The sequence below is a fragment of the Rattus norvegicus genome, chromosome 3 (assembly GCF_036323735.1).
Source record: "Rattus norvegicus strain BN/NHsdMcwi chromosome 3, GRCr8, whole genome shotgun sequence".
NCBI lineage: Eukaryota > Metazoa > Chordata > Mammalia > Rodentia > Muridae > Rattus > Rattus norvegicus.
This window is the reverse complement of record NC_086021.1, coordinates 161713444-161737717: the sequence shown is the minus strand read 5'-3', so window position 1 is coordinate 161737717 and position 24274 is coordinate 161713444. Positions and strand designations below refer to the sequence as shown.

General features: G+C 47.8%; 1 protein-coding gene and 1 pseudogene across 13 annotated transcripts in view; one reads left to right on the top strand and one right to left on the bottom strand.

Moving 5' to 3' along the window:
* The window catches only part of Bcl2l1 (Bcl2-like 1), a 51068-nt gene extending 27127 nt beyond the window's left edge, over positions 1–23941 (top strand). For 12 of the 13 annotated variants that reach the window (XM_063283118.1, XM_063283115.1, XM_039104292.2 and 9 more), the window contains one exon: positions 22314–23941. In XM_063283118.1, the coding sequence (XP_063139188.1) occupies positions 22314–22451 (138 nt within the window). In that variant the 3' untranslated portion in view covers positions 22452–23941. Of the gene's footprint in view, positions 1–2574; positions 2666–6214; positions 20304–22313 lie in introns of those variants that run through there. The other variant, XR_010064563.1, reaches the window with a different exon arrangement.
* Positions 2677–3648, bottom strand: Rps2-ps43 (ribosomal protein S2, pseudogene 43; annotated as a pseudogene).
* Positions 23942–24274: the final 333 nt, after the last annotated feature.

Sequence of the window (24274 nt, the reverse complement as noted above, 5' to 3'; positions counted from 1 at the left end):
TCCTCCCTGCAGTCCTTAGCTGTTCCCCCAAGTGCCTCAGTTTGCTCCAACAACATTTTGGAGTGGTAGTTCCTGAACTTAAGTTTATATCCCCAAACAATATAGACTCTCTTTAAGCTTTAAATAAAGCTTAAAGATGTGTGTTCCTATGTAGTTTGCTTTTTTCATTCAGCATTGAGGTCCATCTATGTTGCATGTATAGCTATATTTTATCCATTTTTTCTTTGGTTGTCTTGTTTTATTTTTAGAAGAATTTTTTCTAAAGATTTATTTATTTAGTTTATGTATGTGAGTGCACTGTAGTTGTCTTCAGACACAAGAAGACAGCATCGGATCCCATTACAGATGGTTGTGAACCACAATGTATTTGCTGGAAAAGCAGTCAGTGCTCTTAACTGATAAGCCACCTTTCCAACCCTTTTAGAAGAATGTTTTAAGGGACAAGGCTTTCCCTTCAATCCAGGCTCCTAGAACTTATTCTGTAGTCCAAACAGGCCCCGAACCCATGATGGTCCTTCTTCAGCCCCTCAGTGCAGGGGTAATACAGGCGTGAGCCACTTTCCCAGTTCAGCATCCTCGGTTTGCATGACTAGGTCTTGAGGTGTGCGCTCAGTGATCTGATCAGTGGTTGCTCAGGCTGGTGGGTTCCTTGCTTTCATTATTTCAAGCGTGTACTGTGTGTGTCCTGTGCTTAATGCTTATACATTCAGAAGCGCAGTTCCCAACCTTTAGCCTCAGAATCACATGTAGGGTTCGCATAGGGTGCTGGATTCTTCCTTGGGAGTTTGCTTGTGCCTGATGGGTTTGGAGCCCTGAGTAGTTGTCAAACGCTCAACAGCTGCTGCTGCAAGTCCTTGGATGATTGTCATTGAGTGTATAATCAAGAATAGTATGGAGTCATTGATAGCAAGCTAATTCTGGATTGTTTTCATGGGTTTGTTTGAATTTACACTATTGCTAGCATGTATGTCTTTGCTAATATTGATCTGGTCAGACCTTTAAATTTTTATGGATCTGTTTGGTGTGAGATGGTATCCTGTGGTTTTTTATTTGCATTTTTTTAGATTCCAATTGGGGCAAAAAGGATTCTTCTGTGTGCTAGCCATTCATGTTTTCTCTTAAAATACATGTGAAATCCTTGTTCCACTTCCACTGAGTCAACATCTTCTTAAGGATTTATAGGGTTCCTTTTTTTTTTTTTTTTTTTTTTTTTTTTGGTTCTTTTTTTCGGAGCTGGGGACCGAACCCAGGGCCTTGTGCTTCCTAGGCAAGCGCTCTACCACTGAGCTAAATCCCCAACCCTGATTTATAGGGTTCCTTGTATCCTAAATGTGAATATTTTGTCTACTCATGTTATAACATTTCTCAGCTTCTGATTTATATATGTTATATATGTGTGTGTGTGTGTGTGTGTATCTAATATATATGATTTATTTATTTTATGTATGTGAGTACACTATCACTGTCTTCAGACACACTAGAAAAGGACATCGGATCCCATTACAGATGGTTGTGAGCCACCATGTGGTTGCTGGGAATTGAACTCAGGACCTCTGGAAGAACAGTCAGTGCTCTTAACCACTGAGCCATCCCTCCAGTCCCCCAGATTTATTTTTAGTTTGTTTGTTTGTTTGTTTGTTTGTTTGTTTTTTTGATCTTTTTTTTCGGAGCTGGGGACCGAACCCAGGGCCTTGCGCTTCCTAGGCAAGCGCTCTACCACTGAGCTAAATCCCCAACCCGATTTATTTTTAGTTAATGTGTATGTTTATGTGTCTGTGTGTGGTATTTATATGTGAGCACTGGTGCCACCAGAGGCCAGAGGTTTCAGTCAGGTCTCCTAGAGCTGAAGTTATTGTAGCTCTGAGCTACCTAATATAAGGGCTGGCAACAGAATTTAGGTCCTCTCCACAAGAGTAGTAAGTGTTCTTAGACATTCAGCATTTTATTGGAATTGAATCTTTTGTGATTTATAACATTTTAACAGTTTCCCTTTCTTCTCTTGTGATCCCTAAAGACATTGTCAATATATTCTTCTAAAATATTTAACTTTTTAATTAAATTGGTTTATTTTATGGATGTGTCTGTGTGTTATGTGCACATGTTCAGGTCAGAGGACAAAGTTCAGTAATCTGTTCTTTCTTCTCACCACATGTATCCTAGTCAGGTCATCAGGCTTGGCCCAAAGTGACTTCACTCCACAGCCTCCTTGACAGCCCTCTTGTATAAGTTTCAAAGCTTCATTCTCCACAGTTAAGTCTTTAATAAATCTGGAACATTCTGTCTGTCTGTCCATCAGAAAGGCATACTGAGTGTGTCCGGAATTTGCCTCACAGTACCACAGGGTAGAGAGCGGTGAGGAACAGATGGCCTCAGGTTGGCACTGAATTAATAGTTGTGGAACCTCAGTGATGAGCTCATTTTGTTACTCTGTTTTGGCTTTGTTACTTAGAGAATTCTTTTCATTTCTGTAAGCAAACCCCTCTAACTAAGGTCTTAACCTGTATAAATGGAAAGAACAGCTAACATTTATAGGCCAGTATTGCTATTAATTTTCGTATTGTTTTGGATTTGGAGATGGAAGTCTTGCTGTGTTGTCCAGGCTGACCTCAAACATCAAGCTCAGGTGATGCTCCTGTCCCCATTTGCTGAGCGCTAGGATTACAAGGTATGCAGTTTCCTTCTTTTTTTTTTTTTTTTTTTCAGACTTAATTCATTTATTTTTCTTGTATAAAAACCCTTATGTGGTAGCCACAGCTGGAGCCTGGGTCCTCTGAACAGAGACTCTGGTGTGGGTTTTCACAAGATGGTCAGTGAATTCCTGATAAGGAGACTTGGTGAACACAGTCTCTTTCCAGAGGTCAGGGGTCAGGTAGCTGTAGGTCTTGGAGATGGCATCAAAGGTGGCCTTGGCAAAGTTGCCCAGGGTGGCAGTGCAGCCCCTGGCTGAAGTGTAGCAGTCATCTATACCGGCCATCATCAGTAGCTTCTTGGGCACAGGAGCAGAGACAATGCCAGTGCCTCTGGGGGCAGGGATGAGACGAACCAGCACAGAGCCACAGCGGCCTGTCACCTTGCATGGCACAGTGTGGGGCTTGCCAATCTTGTTCCCCCAGTAGCCTCTCCGCACTGGGACGATCGAAAGCTTGGCCAGGATGATGGCCCCTCGGATGGCAGTGGCTACCTCCTTGGATCACTTAACACCAAGACCAACGTGGCCATTGTAGTCCCCAATAGCGACAAAGGCCTTGAACCTGGTCCGCTGGCCAGCCCGAGTCTGCTTCTGCACTGGCATGATTTTCAGAACTTCATCCTTTAGAGATGCACCCAGGAAAAAGTCAATAATCTCAGACTCCTTAATGGGCAGGGAGAACAGGTAGATCTCCTCCAAGGATTTGATCTTCATGTCCTTAACCAGGCGGCCCAGCTTGGTGACGGGGATCCACTCCTTGTCTTCAGCTTTACCTCCACGAGCCCCGAGGCCTCGACCGCGGCCACGGCCTCGGCCAAGACCTCGGCCCCTAAGGCCGCTGCCGAATCCTCCTCGGAAGCCGCCGCGGCCTCCTAATCCTGGGCCCCCGGGTCCTCCGGGCCCTCCCGCTGCACCGGCGTCATCCGCCATTTGGTGTTTTCCCGAAGAAGAAGAAGAAGAAGAAGAAGAAGAAGAAGAAGAAGAAGAAGAGGAAGAGGAAGAGGAAGAGGAAGAGGAAGAGGAAGAGGAAGAGGAAGAAGTAGTGCAGTTTCCTTCTTGACACTCCCCACCACCTCCTCTATGTTTCTTAGACCATCTGTGAATATAGTACACCTTGGGAATAAATCACTACAAGTAGATTTGTTGGTATACTCCTTTAAATCCAGCACTCGAGAGGCAGAGCAGGCAGATCTCTGAGTTCCAGGTCAGCCTGGTCTATTCAGTGAGTTCCAGGACAGCCAGATCTGAGATGATTGTAAGCTATAGGCGCTGAGAACAAAGCTCTGATCCTCTAAAGAGCAGCAAGCATCTTTTCTTCTGCACGCACATCCTCTCTAGGAGGTTTGTTTGGTACTGCACATTGATGCCAGGGATACAAAATAACAGTTCATGTATCAAGTGAAACTTGCTGCATGTCCAACATAGTACTTTATGTGTCCTTTCTCAACCACTCAACAAGAGACCTGTGAAAACTTAAAGGTAGAAGGGTTAAATATGTGTACCAGGGTCTCTGGCCCAGCTAGGTAAGTGGTACAGAGCCAAAATTCTCATATAACATCCCTACTTTTTAAATTTTTTCTTGGTGGCTCAAGTATTGGTTGACAAATTCTCACGATGCAATGTTGGCTGGCCTGGAATTCACTGTGTAGAGCAGGGTGGCTTTGGACTCAATAGCCATCCTTCCATCTCGGCCTCCTAAATGCTGGATTAAAGATCTGGGCGACCAGGAGAGCACCTTCAGTCTGTATTACTTTTTAAACATAATTAATTAGTTAATTTGTTCCCTTGTTTATCTGAAATGGTCTCACTAAAGGCCTGTAACTCGCTTTGTAGACGAGACTAGCTTCAAACTCAGAGATCTGCCTATCTCAGCCTCTGTCTCTTGAGTGCCTGGCCAGTACCCATGGCACTTTTTAGAGTGTGCTCTCTATATTATCAGGAATAATAAAATGTGGCCATGGAGTCTCATATTGATGAGGAGTCAGGCTTCGAGAACACACATGAGCTCACAGCTAGGATCTATGGAGTTCCTAGGAGCTATGTCCTCTGTGGCCTGCAGTGGTTGTGCTGAGTTGCCAGCCCACCCCATGGAAAGTTTCCAGATCCTAGCTAGGATTCTATCAGTTTCTACATTCCAAACTTTGTTGCTATGGAGAGCTTCAAGTCATCTCTTGGCCATCAGAGGGTCTGGAGGAGTAACACATCTATAATTACTGTACTGATGACAGTGTAAATACTGCTGTTGTATTGAGCCCAGCAGTGTGCAGGATACCATAGATGCACTGTCAGTTTTCTTTCTTTCTTTCTTTCTTTCTTTTTTTTTTCCGGAGCTGGGGACCGAACCCAGGGCCTTGCACTTGCTAGGCAAGCGCTCTACCACTGAGCTAAATCCCCAACCCCGCACTGTCAGTTTTAATCTCCACAGTAGCCCTTTGTGGGAAATGTGAAGTTCTTTTGAAGGGTGTTTGTTTTGTTGTTATTTATGCTGGGATCTTGTACATGGCAAGTAAGCCATCTACCACTAAAATTATATTCTTGTTCTCATTGTCTGTACAAGAACATGGGGAGTGAGCCAAGCTAAGTAATAGTTACAAGTTTGTTTTTTTTAAAGATTTATTTATTTTATGTATATGAGTACACTGTAGCTGCCTTCAGACACACCAGAAGAGGGCATCGGATCCCATTACAGATGGTTGTGAGTCACCATGTGGTTGCTGGGAATTGAACTCAGGACCTTTGGAAGAGCAGTCAGTGCTCTTAACTGCTGAACCATCTGTCCAGCCCCGTTACAAGGTTTAATACTAATAAATACCAATAAAACTCTATCCAAATCTAGTCTGTTAGACTCAAAACACCCAATCATTTGCTCTTTTTTCCATAGATTTATTATTTATTTTATGCATATGAGCTAGCTTTCTGTCTGCCTATGCACCATGCACCATGTGTGTCTAAACTGCTCAGGGAGGCCAGAAGAGGATGGAGACCCCTTGGGACTGTATAGATAGATGGTTGTTAGCCTCCATGTAAGTGCTGGGAATCGAACCTAGCTTCTCTGGAAGAACAACCAATGCTCTTACCCACCGAGCCTTTCATCATCCACTCTTTCTCCATTGCTGTGCTTCTGGGCTTCCCTCGGCTCTCCTTCTACCCCATGTCCTTTTTCTTATTGTTTGATGCTTTTTCTGGTATGGGCACCTGGCTTTTGTCAGGCTGCCTTGCCTCATACTGAACATTTTAAAGAAGACCCATAGCTTCCACCTCCTCTTGGCCCTGTATCCCAGGTGCATAGGACAGGCAGCAAAGTCTTGGGCTGCCAAGCGATGCCTCTGGCTCATCAGCTGTGCATGGTCTGTGCTGATACCACCATAGCGAAGATACATCCCTAGGCCTGGTTCCTGACAGACTCTACAGTCAAACATATCTGGGTTCAACACTACCTCCTCATTTTGTGTCTGTAGAATCCTGACCAAGTAAATTCACCTCAGTGACCTTCCACTTCCTCATCTATAAATGTTCATTTTAAAGACATATAAGACCCCAGCACCTGCGGAAAAGAGCAGCCATCTTTTCATTGACATCAGAAGGAAGTGGGGACCAGATGCAGTTCCATCCAGTTCCTGTATTACAGCTCATTCTCGAGGGTGAGTGAGCTGGTGGGTAGAGGCAGCACAGGCAGAGAACACTGGGGAACCAATGACAGGCTCATGGGCGGGCAGCGTAAGGCAGGCGCAAGGGCTTCTTAAATGGCCTTTTCAATGTTCCTTCACAATTTGGTTTAAAAATGAAGAAAAATGGGTGATAACCACAATCTGCACACCTTCAGACTAGACCCATTCTGGGGCAATGAGGAAATGAATAAAAGACAGACAGACATTAAAAAAAAAGGGGGGGGGGCTGGAGAGATGGCTCAGCGGTTAAGAACACTGACTGTTCTTCCAGAGGTCCTGAGTTCAAATCCCAGCAACCACATGGTGGTTCACAACCATCTGTAATGGGATCTGATGCCCTCTTCTGGTGTGTCTGAAGACAGCTACAGTATGCTTATGTATAATAAATAAATCTTTTAAAAAAAGAAAGAAAGAAAGAAAGAAATCTGGATGGGGTGGGCCATGCACTCTAATGGGGCTCTGAGAGCTGCACTAGCAGCAGCCCACTGACATGGGTCTGTTGTATACAGCTGACAGAGGAGTCAGGTTTAGCTACTCTCAGTAGGACGTCTCTACTGGGTGCAGTCTCACGCTAAACATCCAGGAGGACAAAGCTATGATCAGTACTTTCTGCACATGAACCAGGAAGGCTCGAGGTCCTTGATGGCCATGCTCAATGGCAACAGTACATTCACTGAGGACTTCATCCAGTCCTCATAGCTGCCACTAGAGGGGAAGGGACTTCAGGGGTTGCACAGTAACTAAATAAATACCAGTGCTGAGAGCTGAGGTATAGCTTAGTAGCAGAGAACTTACCTAGACTGAGTGAGGCCTACCATTCAGTATTCAGCACCACAGACGGGAAGATACTGCTGATATTCAGACTTACTTTCTAGTCAGCAAGATGGCTTCTCAGGTGCATGCACTTGCCATGCAGATGTGGCAACCTGAGTTCTGCTTTTGGAGCCCACATAAAGGTGGAGGGGACTCACCTCCCTCATCCCTCTCCCCTGTCTCATTCTCCCATTAAAACCTCTCCATGTGGGAAGAAAAAAAAAGGTGAAGGAGAGAATCAACTCCACAAGATAGAACTCTGACACACATACAAAGACGGAGGGGTGATTTTTTCAGTGTTGAAAACTTTCAATTTAAGAAAGTTTTATGCCTGTGCAAATGGGTGTATGTGTGTGCACCATGTGCATAGAGAAGCCTGTGGAGGTCAGAAGAGGCATGGGTTCCCTGGAGCTGGAGTTACAGGCAGTTAGAAGCCACCATGCAGGTGCTAGGAATCAAACCCAGGTCTTCCATAAGAGAAGCAAATGCTTTTAACCACGGGGCCATCTTTCCAGCCCTAAACCCCAATTTTTAAATTTAAATATAATTATATCATTTCTCTCCTCCTTTTTCTTCCACCAACCCCTCACTCCCTATTGAATTTGTGACTTCTTTTTCTTTATTGTTACACATATATATGTAATGCATACATAACAATATGACTTCAAAGCTGACCACTTAATACTGGATAACCAAGTAGGGGACACCTCCCTGGAGAAGACCAGGTTTCCTTCCCTCAGCAATGGCTTCCCAGGGTCCTTCTTCTAGGGTTGGATTTCTCCCTTCCATGTTGTTGTGTGTCTGTTGGTGCTGTCATTGTTCAGGTCTTATTTAGGCAGCCAGATTGCTGAGGTATCATGGGTATCATGCGTATGGCTTCCCTGTCGTTTCTAGGAGACACACTTTCAAGACTGACTTCTTGGTCTTCTGCCTCTTAAAATCTTTCCACACAGTCTTCCACAATGAATCCCAGGTCTTAGGTGTAGGGTTGTTTTTTGGATGTATGTGTTGAGGCTGTGTACCCCGGTGGTCAGTGTTCTCCACATTTTCACCAGCTATGACTTTCTGTAATGGTTTCCATCTGCTGCAAAGAGAAGTTTCTGTGATGAGGGTTGTTATCCTGCGGTATGCTGGTGGGTGTAAGGATAACTATTTAGAATGCAACTAGGAACTATACTGATTTAGTAAAGTGGGGGCTGGGATTGGGGATTTAGCTCAGTGGTAGAGCGTTTGCCTAGCAAGTGCAAGGCCCTGGGTTCGGTCCCCAGCTCCGGGGGAAAAAAAAAAGAAAAAAAAAAGTAAAGTGGGGGCAGTGGATTCTTCTCTAAGATTCATGAGTTCATTGCCTCCAGATAGAATATTTTCTTCCTTTTCTTTTTTTCCTCTTTTTTTTAAGAACACACACACACACACACACACACACACACACACACACACACACACACACTCTAGAAGAGGGCATCAGATCTCATTACAGATGGTTGTGAGCCACCCTGTGGTTGCTGGGATTTGAACTCAGGACGTCCGGAAGAGCAGTCAGTGCTCTTAACCGCTGAGCCATCTCTCCAGCCCACATCTTCTCTTCTAACATAAAACCTCAGTCTCTTCCTTACACCCCACCACTTCCTTAAGGGAAGCAGAATTCCCAGGGAAGGGTTCTAGGGCTTTGGAACCAGAGTGACAGAGTGAGAGCTCTATTGATGTAAGGATGTCAGTAAAGCCCACCTAATTGAGATGATGGTGGCTGGGGATACCATTCTAGAACAGAGGAAAACCATGTCTCTTGACCAGGTCCTTACCACAAACCAGAGTCTTACCCAGTCCCGGCTGGCTGGCTTCTAATTTGCTGTGCAGCTGAGAATGACTTTGAGCTTCTCTCTGGTCTTCTGCCTCCACCTTCCAGGTGCTGGGGTTACGGGTGTACGTTGCCACTCCTGGCCAGAACTGTTAAATTGTTGAGGTTTGTTTGTTTGTTCCTTTCTCTGTGTGTGGGTTTATTGTTTTGTGCCTCTCTTCCGAACAACTAAAACCCTTCTTTAAGTGTCAGTGGTCTATAAGAAAAGCAATGAGCTAACTCTAACTAACACACTCTCTCAACACTCACTCTCTCTCCCTCTCCCTCTCCCTCTCCCTCTCCCTCTCCCTCTCCCTCTCCCTCTCCCTCTCCCTCTCCCTCTCTCTCTCTCTCAGTGGGGGGGTGTTTTCTTAATAAGGATAATATATTAGAAATAGAAGAACACTTTAGTGGGGGCCTTGGTAGAAGGAAGATTCTAATCTCTGAAATCTATAGAGTTCCCCCAAAGCTAGAGCATACATTGGAGGCCAGCCATCTTGCCCTACTCTAAACTGGCCTTCAAAAGGTTCAGGCTTCCCTGAACCAGCTGCATCTAGTGAGCACTAACGGAAAGCCCTGGTATTTTCTTTCATGCAACCAAGCATGGAGATGTAGGTCAGGCACTGCTGGCCTGGCAGTTACAGCAACTCTGACTTTGCCCCTGCACCTGCAGCCACCATGTTCTCAGAGACCCATCGGGTAGGGAAGGGAATGCCCCCTCTAGACGGTAGGATCTTCCAGAGCTTGTGGGTGGGGCTGGCTGGATCAAGCAGAGGGTCGGAAAAGACCATCTGGAATGTGGGGCCTGAGAAGATGGCTCTGCCCAGGCGTGTCTGTGGCTTCTGTTCAGCTTAGTGTCATCATCACTGATGGGGAAGACTGGGGAGGTCCCATCCTCCTGCTGAGCTCAGCTGGGTCCCCAGACCTGCACCTGAACCCTCCTCCGCTTGTCTGGTGTTTACAGAGCTGAAGCTGCTGCCCTTTGGGACCCAGCCTGTTTTCATTTCTGCTCTCAGCTGTCTGATCTCCATGGACCTCACCTACACGTTTGTGCGTGCCCGTCCCCCACGATGCTGCCTCACTTAGGCCCCTCAAGCCTGGCACACTCTGGCCTTTGTTCTCCATAGCACTGCCAGCTCTGCCTGGCACTGGGATGGCTTTTCTGGCCTGAAGCAGACTCTGCTGCTCTGTCTAGCCACACCTTCCCTGAGACTACTTCTTTCTTTAGCTGCATTCTGGGGGCAAAGCTTGGCCACAAGGCTGCCCCTGTGAATCATCTCTACTTACTGCTTTTTTGTAGGTCTGGTTGTTTTTTGGGTTTTGGTTTGTTTGGTTTTTGTGTTGTTTTTGTTTTATTGTTGTTTGGCTTGGTTTGGTTATTGTTTTGGTTGGTTCATTTGTTGCGACAGTGTCTCACTGTGTAGACCAGGCTGGCTTTGAACTCACAGAAATCCACTTACCTCTGCCTAGGTACTAGGATTAAAGTCATGTATCACACCTGGCCCCTCTAGCTAGTTTAAAGCCCATGCACAATCATGGTTCAGCATCTTCCCTGTGGAGATTCGTTAGGCCTAGGCAGAGGAAGCTCGGGGCTCAGGCACAGGGCACTTTGACTGGCCCACTGCTTTGTCCACAGTTCCTCAGTGTTCAACACCTGATGCAATACGGATTGGATAAATGAAAGCCCAGAGATAAACAGGCCCACTGGTCTGGACCTTCCTGCGAGTAACTCCAGGCAGCCTCACTTACAAAGAGGCCCTGTACAGATGGATGATGGGTGGGCAGGCAAGTTGGAACAGAGCACAGTCAATATGTCCTTCCTTTACTGTCTCTTGAGACGTGGAGGGAACCAGAGGGCATATGTATGGTATCTCTTCCTCCAAGTCATCTCCAACTTCTGAGCCTAAGGGTGTGGAAAGGGGCAGCAAAAAGAAGAACTTACTGTGTGCTTGTTCTCTGAGCACTTGAAGCAGAAGGAATAGGTGTTCGAGGCCAACTGACAAAATTTCAGCTCCAACCTGGGTTATATAACAAGACTTTTCTGGGAGGGGGACTAGGAGTCCATATACCTAAGCGGATAGCTGTTCTGGATTTCATGTGGTGACGTATGTATCAATGCTTGAATAGCACACCTCTGAGTGGCACTTCTGAGTGTCTGCAGCCTGTAGCTCTGCTTGGTGAGGGGACGATGAACCTGGGCTGTGGTGGGTGTGGCCCACAAGGACCTCTAAGGTTTCAGATACTTGGAGAATGGGATGCATTCACATGGGGGGGGGAGGGGCAGAAGGGAAAGGCATTCTAGAGATTTGTGCCCATTGCATAATCTTCCAGATTGGTTGCCTTCTGCCAGTGGAATTCGAAACATTTCTAATCAGATAAAGGTGGCTGAAAATACCCCGGACTTGTCCGGACTAGCTGGAGGCAGTGCTAGGGTGAAAAGGTTGAGGCTACAGTGCTTGAGCAAGGTCTGACCACTTGGAAGCTTGCCCTGACTCATAGATGAGCCACTGTCCTCTTCCCCTCAATTCCTCAGGATGGGGAACAGCCATTGGGCTTTTAGGTAGAGGAGGGACAGGCCCTTTTGCAGCAACAGTTCTCCCTGAATGTTGGATCTCCACCTATACACATGGGGTACTTAGCCTTATGGATGCCCCTGAAAGGACCCAAATGAGTTACTTGCTTCTTCCCAGTAGCCCTTGCAGGATCCCTGTGATGGGACCACTTTCACTGGTGTTTTTGAGGTTTATTTATTAAGTATATGAATGTTTTGCTTGCATGTATGTCTGTGCACTCACTATGTGTGTGTCTGGTATCCTTGAAGGTCAGAGGAGGACATTGGATTTGGAGTCTCCGGTACCGGAGTTATGGATTGCTGTGAGCCACCGTGTGGGTGCTGGCCACTGAGCCCCGGGGTTTTCTGTAAGAGCAATAAGTACTCTTAACTGCCAAGCCATCTCTAGTCCCTCCTTCACTTGATAGGTAGGGAAACATCAGACAGGGGAGTGGACTTTCCTGAAGCAAAACTAGCAATGGGACTGGGAAGAAAAGCTCACCCTACCCAGCATTTTTCCACAGCAACCAAGACGGAGCACCTCCAGGGGGGAGGCTGGGCATGACTGGAGGGAAGGAGACAGGAGAGGCTGCTGCAGACCCCAGTTGTCCAGAAGATAATTATTATTATTATTATTATTATTATTATTATTATTATGGTGGTGGTGGTGGTGGTGGTGGTGGTGGTGGTGGTGGTGGTGGTTGATATTATTATTATTACTACATGTATTTATCTGGTGGGGGCCCAGGTGCTAGTGCATTTATGGAAGTTGGTTCTCTCCCACAGTGTAGGTTCTGGGGATTAAACTCAAGTTGTCAGTCATGGGCAACAAGCACCTTTACCTACAAAGCCATCTGGCCCCCAGAGTGTGGTTGTTGATTTGTGTGCTTGCTTGCTTGCTTTGAGACATGGTCTCACTATAATATAGACTAGACTGGTCTCCAGCTCAGAGATCTCCTGCTTCTGCCTCCTAAGTGCTGGGGCTGATGGTGTGTACTCAGAGATGTCTTTTCTAGTACTTTCACATCAGCTTCCCAGCATTCTGCATGAGCCTCTGAGGACTTGGTGTCTGGAGAATGGTAGGTTCCTGCCTAGTTGCTTGATATTGCAAGGCTTTCGTGTGGTATTGCCAGGAAAGATGAGAATGAAGAGGGAACCAATGCTACTTCTCTGGGCCAAGCAGCAGCCTAGACCCAGAGACTAGCACTCATAGGAAAATGGGACAAGCAAACAGATGGCAGGCATCCTTGAGGGAAGTCCCTGTGAGCCTAAGAGTAGGAGAAAGCTAGGCTGAAAGACCAGCAGCCACCAAACCTGAGGAAGGAAATATGGCACGTGAGGAGAGAAGCAGCCTGGCCCTTGTTGAGGATAAAGAAGTGCACGCACGCATGCGCACACACACGCACACACGCACACACGCGCACGCTCGTGCACTCACAGGTCATAGGAGACTCAGACTGTGCCTTGGCTAGTAATGAATCTAACACTGGTTTTACCCAACATTTCCTCAGTGTTAACTGTGTGTCATGATTTACATGAGTGGTGGTGAATCCGTGTAGTAATCGGAATTATGGTCATTTTTATCCCATTCATAGGTAACATCTTAGTGTACTTGCCAGGCTTGCTGTCTACCTGCATACTCTGCTCTGACAGCCTAGCTTGGCGGGAAGTGAGTCAGCCTTGTTCTTATGCAGGAAGCACCTCAGGTTCACCTGTGAAGAAACGTTCAGACAGGAGGCCGGCCCAGGCCAAGGAAGCCTGGCAGAGCTGCTTCTGCCCACAGCCACCTTCCCTGGCAGCTAGAACAGCAAAGATGAGAACAGATCCAGATCTTTGGATAAGTAGAAGTGCTCTCTCCCTAAAAGAATGGTTTTCCAGCCAATGTACAGTGTTCTACACAGAAAGGAGAGACTGCCGTGGAATGACCGTAGCCTCCTATTGACGTAGATGATATACATGTGACAGACTCCGTGTGGTCATGGCAGTCTGTCACTTACTCCATCAGAGACATGGTGATGTTGGGGGGCCTCATGCAGAGGTGGATAGAAATGTTATTTCTAAGACGTGCCTCAGCAGGCACCTGCATGTGTGTACACATAGTCACACACAGGTCACTTTTTTTTTTTTTTTTTTTTTTTTTTTGGTTCTTTTTTTCGGAACTGGGGACCGAACCCAGGGCCTTGCGAATCCTAGGCAAGTGCTCTACCACTGAGCTAAATCCCCAGCCCCAACACACAGGTCACTCTTGACTGAGTGTTCTTCTGGCCTGGTACACTGGGAGACTAGAGCGCTGTTATCATCTACTTGGGAGTGGATAGAAAGTCACCATGCTTGAGATGAGAGGGCTGAGTTGAGAATAGAGGCCTCACAAAGCATGCTGCACCGCCCAGAGCAATGATTTGCTGGGCTCTAGAAACAGGCTGCTAGGATTTAACTTCACCTTAAATGTGTGACATGACCCTTGGGACATCAATGCTTCTTTACTCCTGTGTCACAGTCTGTGACATAAAGAGTAAAAACAGCATTTACTCTTCAGGATTTTCTTTGGTTTTGTTGTTGAGAATGTCACATGCAGTCCTGGCTGGCCTGGAGCTCACTGTGTATAGACCATTCTGTCCTCAAATTCAGGGCAGTCCTGACTCAGCCTCCATTGAGTGCTGGGACTATAACATGCCTTGCACTCCTTTTGGCTGTTGTGAGATCTGGATGATTTCTTAAACTCAAGACTCTGGTCTAATGCATACTGGTTGTCATGTCACCCACCCTCTGGGAGCAGGTGGTTGTAAGCTCTGTTGAGCAGGTCTGCCCCAGAGATGCTTGAGATGCTCTCCTGGTGCCCAGCTGAGTGGCCTGTTTCAAAGCTGGCCAGATGGAAGGCCTCCCTTGCTCTGCCGGATACTTCTCGATTCCCCAGCGAGGTGTTATCTCCTCCCTGCACAGCCGCTTCCTGTTCTGAGAAATGAGCACATCTGTCAGGCTCCTCTTCTTAGAACTAATGGTGGGGGAAGGGGAAGGAGAAAAGAGGCTGACAGATGACCAACAGAGTTAGAGGAAGATGTGAAAATGTCCCCAAAGATTCCCTGAAACTCACATGGCCTCAGCCACATAGACCAGGAAGCTAGGAAGCTGTCACTGAGCACTTGTAACCCTTAATGACAACTGCTGGGCACTCCAGAGCCGGCTGCCTCTGCTTCCACCCCACCCCACTGATCTGCCCACATCCAGGCCTCTGCTCCTCAGAGTGCAGAGACTTATTTCCCTGACATCACACAGGTCAACAGCTCCCCGAGGAATGCCCAGGGAAGTGGATCCCAGCCACAAGCCTCACTCCTTCTGAGCTACTGCCTGAGGTCTTGCCAAGAGAGAGATAAGGCCTCTGTGCCACCCCTTCCCCCCGCCTCCCAGGGATCTTCTAACAAGGCCTTCTGGCCTCTCAGCTTCTCTGTGGGAGAAACTGAGGATAGAAGCAGAGGTGACTCTGCAGGTGACTCACAGTCTACCCATACAGGACCGAGCCAGGGCCGCTGAGAGGCACACTGCCACCGTTTCTTGCGAGGTGTCACTTTGAGGAGCCCCTTCCTCTTCTCCACCCACGTCTTTCCTGAAATAACTGAACAGGAAGGAAGCAGTGGGCACAGGCCTGGTGGCTTTCCAGAGTCACCAGGAGGAAGGAAGCACTGTCTGGCACGGAGCTCACTTGTTCCTCACTGAAGCCACAAGGGAAGGGTTTCACTTTCCCTGGATTTTGTCATGTCCTCTCCCCGGGGCTCCTCTCAATGACTGGATGGGACTCGTCCATTTGGCCGATAGCTTTAGACCACCTTATGGTCTGAAGGATCCAGACCCTGACCATGGCCTAGAATATGGATTTCGCTGCCTGACACATTGGGCTTAAACTATCTCACCCACTTTGGCAAGGTCTCTCTTTTTTTTTTTTTTTTTTTTTTCTTTTTCTTTTTTTCGGAGTTGGGGACCGAACCCAGGGCCTTGCGCTTGCTAGGCAAACGCTCTACCACTGAGCTAAATCCCCAACCCCTTGGCAAGGTCTCTTAATGACTCCGAACCAGTTTACTTACCTCTTCCCTCACAGAGGTACATGAGCATCGCCCATTACCTGGGCGGCAGAAGGTCTATTGTTTGGAAACTGAGAAGAGCCTAACTTAATTGTTGCTGCAGATCTGTAGGCCTAAATGGGCAACAGTGGTACCTAGTGGCAGTATGTGGGGACAGCTGATGAGCTGACCTACAGAAAGGTCAAATCTGAGCACCCCACAAGGGACATAGAATGAATAAAAACTCCAAACCCATCACCACTTATACAAGGGTCCTGGGTGACCTAGAGCTTGCACATTAACATTTGCAAGGTTATTAAGAAATGCCCTGAGCATTAAACAGAAGTATTCGTTCATTTATCTACAGTAGGGTCCTTTATAGCACCTGCTGCATTCCACATGCAGTGCCAGGCTCTAAAGATAACAAGTGAGAAGCTGGTGGGGGAGATGGGACAAAGAATCATCTTTCAAGTGAATGGGAGCATAGATGGTTGGGGAATATGAGCTACCAGAGGTAAAGTGCTTTAGCTCAGGCTGGCATGTACACGATAAAGGGCCAGAACTGGTGACACAGGTCTGTAATTCCCGCTATTTGGAAGGCTGAGGCAGGAGTATCTCAAGGTCCTGACTAGCCATTGCTGCAGGTAAAGTTCAAGACCAATCTGGGCAACACAGTGAGACCCCATCTCTTAAACAGAAAGTAGAGAGAGTGCCGAGTGGGTACAGGTCTGCTGCAGAGCACCTGTGTAGCATGTGCAAGGCTCTGATCTCAGTCCTAAGTACTCAGCCAGCTGCCATAGGCTCCTTTTCAGGTATTAACGAACGAGGACACGAGACATCAGAGAAATGGATAACAGCTCACAATCACACATGAATGCAGGTGAGAGAGAAAAGGGAAGAGAGGTCCATTCACGTTGGGACTGTACTCAGCCTCTCTCTGGTGAGCCCCTGCCCTCCAGACACCACGTCACTGTGACGTCTTTGGTGTTTAGTTAGTAGAGGAAGTTGAGTCGCTCAATAGCTGCCTTTGGGCAGAAGTCTGTCTAAAAGTCAGTTTACACCTAATTAGGTGAGCTGGGTTTCAAGGTCTGGCTTAGGCTTGGTCCTATTTGCACTCTGCCCAAGACTGAGAGGGGCGACCAGCACAGAGATAGGGGCTTCCCTTCTCCATCATGCCAAGATCTTTGTGCCTTTAGAATCTCTGGTGGAACCTGATTTTTTTTCCCTTGGTGCTACCCGTAAAATTGAAGACATTAAGTATGTCAGGTAAGGGCTGGAGAGATGGCTCAGTGGTTAAGAACACTGACTGCTCTTCCAGAGGTCCTGAGTTCAAATCCCAGCAACCACATGGTGGCTCACAACCACCTGTAATGGGATCTGATGTCCTCTTCTGGTGTGTCTGAAGACAGCGACAGTGTACTTATATATAATAAATAAAATCTTTAAAAAAAACTAAAAAAATTAGAAAAAAAGTATGCCAGGTAAGTGCTCTGTCACTAAGCAATATCCAAGGCCCAGGGAGCATGCTTTTCTGTACCTAAGGCATTTTAGTCCTCCCGTGGCTGCCACTGGCCCATTATTGGGGCCTCCTCAACTTTCCTGATGACTCTTTCCACAGCAGGTATCTCACTATAGGATTCTAAGGCTCATCAATGCAATGACCTGGTTTTTGGTTTTTGTTTTGTTTTGTTTGTTTTTTGTGTATGTATGTGTTTTTTGTCTTTTTGTGAGTTTTTTTTTTGTGATATTTTAACTTCTTGATTTTCTTTTCCTTTCTCCCCCCACCTTTTTTTTTTACATTATTTTATGTATATGGGTGTTTTTGAATTTATGTTTGTGCACCACATGCATGTAGTATTAACAGAGGCCAGAGAGAGCATCAGGTCCTCTGGAACTAGAGTTACCTTACATATGGTTGTGAGGTACCATGTGGCTGCTAGAAATGGTAAATTCAGGTCCTCTAGAAGAGCAGTCATTGTTCTTAACCACTAAACCATCTCTCCAGCCTCTACTCCACCCCCTCCCTTTTCTTTCAAACCTTTCCTCAAAAATCTCTTGATGGTTCAGCAGTTAAGAGTTCAGAACTGCTCTTCCAGAGGTCCTGAGTTCAATTCCCAGCAACCACATGGTGGTTCACAACCATCTGTAAAGGAATCCAATGTCTTCTCTTGGTGTATCTGAAGACAGTGATAGTGTACTCACATAAAATAAATAAATCTTAAAAAGAAAAAAGAATCTCTTTAGATACTTTTTATGCTAAATCCATTCCCATGAAATTGGAATAGCATGGTGAAACACTTTTTCTGCACTATGTATAGCCACAAATAATTAAAATATCTACGAATTTTTCTCAGGGCCCTTTTGAAGGTAATCTCACTACTTCAAAGAATGTACTAGAACCTAAAACATCTGGAAGCCCTCTTTACTGCCTGTCTCCAGGGCTGGACTTGAAGCATGGTAGTTGATTTGTGACCATTAGTGATGTAACTGAAAGTGCAGAGACCCTGGAACACAAGAGAGAAGTTAGTTGCAGAGTTGGGAGGTGAGCAAAGAAGAGGGGACTCCACAGTGGGATCTTGTGGACTGGTCGAGGAAGAAAGTTTTAAAGAGGGAGTGAAGACTAGAATGTCAGGCCCCTTGATGTGTATGGCCATGACTACTGGAAACCCTGTAATGTTGGAGGGAAACACCTTTACTCGGGCTTCTCCTGGAGTGAAAGTTAGGAAAACTCGAGTCTTAGTCTGGGCTCTGCTCCAAACCTGCTGTGGGTTAACCTTCCAAATTTTTTCTGCTTGGGTGGGATCTCTGACTGTTGTGTTGATCATTAGCCATTGTGTCCCCAGCTACGCTGAAACTCCCACATGCATCTCCCAGGCAGCAGTCAACTCCAAGGGATTTCTCTCACTTCACTTTAGCCCAAGCCGAGTCCAGCAGACCTCAGACCTGGGTTTCCTAGGAGTATCAGACCTGGGTTTCCTAGGAGTATCTGTGACTGCAGTCCCCTGTCCACTGGGTAGTAAAAACAGTGGGAGCCCTGAGGAGTGGCGGGGGCTTATCTTTGCTTTTCCAGACCTAAGAGCTCAGCAGTCCTGTTTATTTACCCAGAGCAGCCGCCCACTGAGAAAATGGCTGTTTGTTTCCAAGTATGTCGTGTGAACCTGGGCTAAATATACCCACACCACTGCCTCTCCAGCCCCCGCCCGGGAACAGCACGCCCCATTCTCCTCAGCTTTCTGCAAAAGCCACTACCAGGATCCACGCCCTTGAAAGCCCTGCTTCCCTCAGGAGAAGGAGCTCTGAGCAAGATCACCCTGGCCAAGAATGCAGCTTAGGAACAGAGACAGGAGTGGTCAGTGCCTTGTTCTCTGTGTCCCCTCCTCCCTGGAATGACTGTTCCTGGACAGTGAACGCTTTGTGCCTTCATGGGGACAAGGCCTGTTTACTCCAGCCCAGCCCTAAAGCTGAAAATTTCCTGTGGCTGTCAGCCCTCTACTTCAGGAAAGTTCCAGGGCGGGAGCCAGACTCTGTGTCTTGGTAACCACCCCAATGTCCCTGATTCCTTGTGGCCCCTTGAGATTACCAAAACTACTTTCTCTAGCTGTGGCCTCTTTTCTTCCCACAGCCCAGGACTCTATTCATCCTTTTTGTTGTTCTACCTGGACCTACTTAACTGGCTGGCCTCAAACTCTGAATGTATCTGAGGATGGCCTTGAGCTTCTGATCTTCTTGCCTCCATCTCCCTCATGCAGGAGTTCTAGACATACGCCACCATACCAATTATATGCAGGGTATCAGGGACCTAAGGCTAGCCAGACACTCTTAACAACTATGCTGCATCTTCATTCTTCATAAGTCTTCTTGTTTGCCAAAAGGAACAGAGACTGACCAGGGTAGACGAAACAGAAGGCACAGCCAGCCACTGCTTTCTGCCCAGGTCCTGGACTCCCCTCAGCTCTGCTGCCACAGTTCCTTTGCCTTAAAACCCTATGGCATTGAAATAGGTTTCCCTTTTCCAACAGATGGAAACCTGATTTACTAAAGATGGACCTCGGGACCTCATACCTGCCACGTATAACATGTATCAGCCCTACCCCTGTGAAGGCAGGCCAACCCTGCAGTCTAGCACTGGTTCTACTACCTGTTAGTTAATGTGTTCCAAGCCTTAAGTGTCAGATGTCTTACCTCTGTTGGGAAATGAGACTCTCACCTACTTCTGAGGGCCCTCCTGGAAGATGGAGCAATACCTAGGGCTTAGCAGACGTGCTGTGTATTTGTTCTCCTCATATGTAGTCATGTGTTGCTTAACTTCCCAGGGATGAACTCAGAAGTGTGTCATCAGGCCACTTTGTTGTGAAGATCAGAGTGTACTTAACAAACCTAGAGGGTGACACAAGAGAATATGATGCAGCAAAGAGAGGTGGCAAAACCAGGAGATTGAATGTTACTACCAATCTAACTTACCATCTGTGTGTAGTGAGCTTTCTCTGTGCCAGACCTTATTCTAAGCACAAGACAGGATCCCAGCCTTCAACTAGAGATATCTAGTACAGAAGGCATCTAAATTGTAGTGAAACAATGTGTGTTGTGGTCATGAGAAGTGCTGAGGGGATGGGTGTGGCCACTGTAACCTTGGTGTTTCCAATACTCAGGAGGCTGAAACAGGAGGATTGAGAATTCAGGGCCAGCCCCTGTTTCTGGAAAAGAGGTGAGAGAGGAAAGAAGATAACATGCGGAGAAAAAGACCTACAACAAGGTTGGGTGGGCACAGGTGTGGATGCTCTAGAGAGTGTGGTCACAAAGACCACAGAGCCAGAGTAGAGGTAGAGAGTGCTACAGCATATTTGAACCTGTTTCTAGTCACGGAGTGGCAGGGCCCTTGGCACACACCTTTTAATCCTGTAGCTGGAATGCAGACATACCTTTAGTTCATAGAAGGAGGCAGCCATGTTTGAAAGTCTAGTTGAGTGGCAGACCAAGTGACAAATCAGGTAAGGATTGGACAGACTAAGATATGCCCAACTCTCAGAAGATAAAAAGAGCAGCTACTTAAGGGAGAGACAGTACAGGAAGGAGAGAGCACAGTAGAGTTCCTGGAGAGCAGCACAGTAGAGTTGAGAGGGGAGAGGCTGCTAGAGTTAGTTTGAGGCCAAGCAGAGCAGTCCAGAAGCCAAGGTTGAATCATTCATCTGGGAGAGGAATTTGAGCCAAAACAGCTGAGTTGAACCAGCCAGCTAGAGTTCAGAAAGAACAAGAAAGGGTGAGCTTACTCAGCAACAAGTCTCAGAGGATGAAAACATTCTAGGCCTAGATTAGATGGTATGGAGGCTAGAAGCTTCCAGGACTAGGCCTAGGTTAGCAGACAGAGGCAGTAGGCCTCCCAGACAACAATTACAACCGGTGAATCAAAGTTACTTTTACAAGAGACTCACTGGACTGCAGCTGTGGGGAGGGAGGCAGACAGCTCTGGTGTGAGGACACCTTGGGAAGATGGAGAGTTTAGAGAGCTGGATGCTCAGAAATGACTTCCTATCTGCTTGCTGCTTCTGGTTCTTTTCTCTTAAGTGGATGAGGAGGAGCTTTGCCGTAAGAGTTCATGGATCACTGCTGTCTCTTCAAAAGCATCATAAATATTGATCTGTTCGAGTCAGCTGCTCAGATCTTGTGCCTTCCTACTGCTAGGTACCAGGATGCAAAGATGCCCCACTAAGTACAGAGGAAGCTGCTAGAGTGGAGGACTGCGTGCGGTGTACAGTAATCTGGTCGGGGTTTTTAAGCAGTTTTCTCTGCAGTCGTGGTGGTGAAGGGATGGCAGGAGATGAGAAGTGGGCCAGGCTGTGTTCCGAGTGAGAGAGCAAATACACTGGGAGGTGGGGCCCAGAGCCACTGGAGATGGAAGTCTTATCAGGGAGCCAACTGGGACCAGATGGAGACTGGCAGACCCCCCCATAGGAGCAATAGCATGGGCTCTAATGTCAGCATTCATTTCCACAGATATACAGCAAACATTTCTAGGGACCAGGTGCCAAGTTCCGATCCTGTTTGTATCAGTGACCCATTAGGGTGACTGTAAGCAGGTTCTTTGCCTCTCAGCCCCAGCTGCCTGAGGAAGAGACAGTTGATGTCCATGTGCTGGCTGTGTCATGAGTCATGTGCTCTCCTCCTGGTTCTAGACTGACAGTGCTGGGGTGGGGACAGAAATGGCATATCCATGTTAAGTGCTCTGCTATGCTCTCCCCACCTACCAACCAGCTCTGGCTGAGGCTCCCTTTACAGGGAGAAGAATTTTCTGTCTGAAAGTCCCAAGACCACTAAGTGAGTGTCCCGGCAAAATTGCTCTGAGAACCTCACCTCCCTGTAGTCTAGCAAGCCAGAACCTGACATTCCTCTTGGCCTCCACTCAGCCTCTAGTGCCCATGTGCCTTGTCCCACCCCCTGCACTCCCTGTCTCGTAATAGTCCCTGATGCTGTTCCCTCCAAGCTGTCTGTAGCTTCTGAAGGAAAAATACACTCTCTCTGCACCTGTCTTCTCAGACTAGGTTGGTCTTCCCCTGCTGGAGTTCAGGAGGGCAACCTTTAACCTTTTCAATGGCCATAGTGAGCACTAGTGCTATGGCTTTTCAACTCACCAAGGCATGGAGATGTCCCTTTCTCTGCCCATTCTATGCAGATTCACACAGTGTTTATCTTTCCTTCTTTGTTCCTACAGGACACTTTTGTGGATCTCTACGGGAACAATGCAGCAGCCGAGAGCCGGAAAGGCCAGGAGCGTTTCAACCGCTGGTTCCTGACGGGCATGACTGTGGCTGGTGTAGTTCTGCTGGGCTCACTCTTCAGTCGGAAGTGACCAGACACTGACCGTCCACTCACCTCTCACCTCCCACCTTGCCCCCACCACAACTCTCTCTTCAGCCACCATTGCTACCAGGAGAACCACTACATGCAACTCACGCCCCTTCCCCTATTATAGGGTTGGGCCTAGACGGAGTCCCCTGCAGTTAGCTTTCTAGAATCTACCACGCTTCTGTGAAAGCCACCTTCCCCCCACATCTCAGTTCCCTTGGCCTCAAAACTCACAAGGTTTTTCCTCAGATCAGCTCCTTGGAGGCTGGCAGGAGTGGGAAGGGGTGTGCTAGAGGGAGAAGAGCCTGCCTTGTTGGTGGGACCCTGATTACCCCTGAGCCTCTCGGGAATGCTTTTCTGGCAGGGAGCTGGAGAGCTCTCTAAACCTCTTCCCCCAGAGACTAGATTGCCTTGGTTTTGATGTGTGTGGCCTCAGAATTGATCATTTCCCATTCTGCTGTGTCCCTGGGGCGGCTCCTCCTTCCCATCTCCACCCCCCCCCCCCCCAGAGCCATTGAGTGAGGTGCTTTTAGCCCTTTTGACTAACTAAAAATGCAGGCTGCTTGGGATAACGAGGCAAGGACCTCCTCCCCACCTGTGGCCTGGCCAAGCCCCCACTCCTGGTCTGAATGTTCTCCTGAGGCCTCTGGCTAGAGTCCAGCCCCACCCAGGAGGAGGGACGGAGCTGCGGAAAGTCCACCCTGCGAGAGCCTGAGCGGCTCTTGCGGCTTAGCACCACCCCAGATCCTTCTCCACCCCTCCCCTGGCTCCATGGTGACCATGACTGAGGGACCAACTGGGCCCACGCTAGGTGCCCCAGAGCTGTTAATGACTTCAGCTGCCTCACTTCCTGCAAGATCAGCCTGTGGCATCTTTGCCTTGGGTGCTGGCCACAGGGTCCAGGGACTCTGGCCTTAGCCCAGAAGTGAGAGGAAGCTTACAGCGCAGCTATGGGAGCCCTGGGGGCTTCCCTACCTCAGGCAGGAAGGGCAGGAAGAAGAGCCTGGTGCACAGGTGAGGAGGACTGCAAGGGCCTGTCTGTGCCCTGTCCCCACCTGTCTGCAGCAGGGCTGCCAAGGTCAGAATGCCCTGGCCAGGAGCCCTTCAGGCCTCTCCTCTGCTCCACCCTTGGCCTGTCTCATCCCTGTGGGTCCCAGCTCAGCTCTGGCCACCCCGGGCTCTCTGCTGTACATATCTGAGACTAGTTTTTATTCCTTGTGAAGATGATATACTATTTTTGTTAAGCGTGTCTGTATTTATGTATGAGGAGCTGCTGGCTTGCTGTGCGCGTGCCCGTGGAGAGCTGGTGCCCAGAGACTGACAGCCTGACGCTCCCTCCCTGCCCTGCCTGGGGAAGCCCACTGAGGGTCGTGGCTTCTGAGAGGCACCTGTCCCTCTCCTCCCCTCACCCTACACTTTTTCCAGCTCTTTGAAATAGTTTGTGTGAAGGTGAAAGTGCAGTTCAGTAATAAATGGTGTCTGTGACTCTGTGAACCACAGCCTTGGCTCTGCGCCGCACGGGTGAGGGAGAAGCTCTGGGCCCTTGCTCTGCTGCCCTTGGGATGGGGCTGCTCACCAAGTTCTTTCAGCCCAGACGCCTTTCTGGTCCCCACATTTCTGTACATTACTGAGAGAAGGGGTGTTAATTGAGCACCCTTAGGAGCTAACATTCTAGTGAGCCCAGCAGTCATGTAGTTACTGGACAAGTGTTTCCTGAGCCCTGTTGTAGCATAGGTCTGCCTTTTTAAGACTAGCAGAGAAGATAGTTGTAGAATGTGGTGCTGGTTGGCTTAGGGCTTCCATGAGAAAGCCACTATCTTCTGGCAA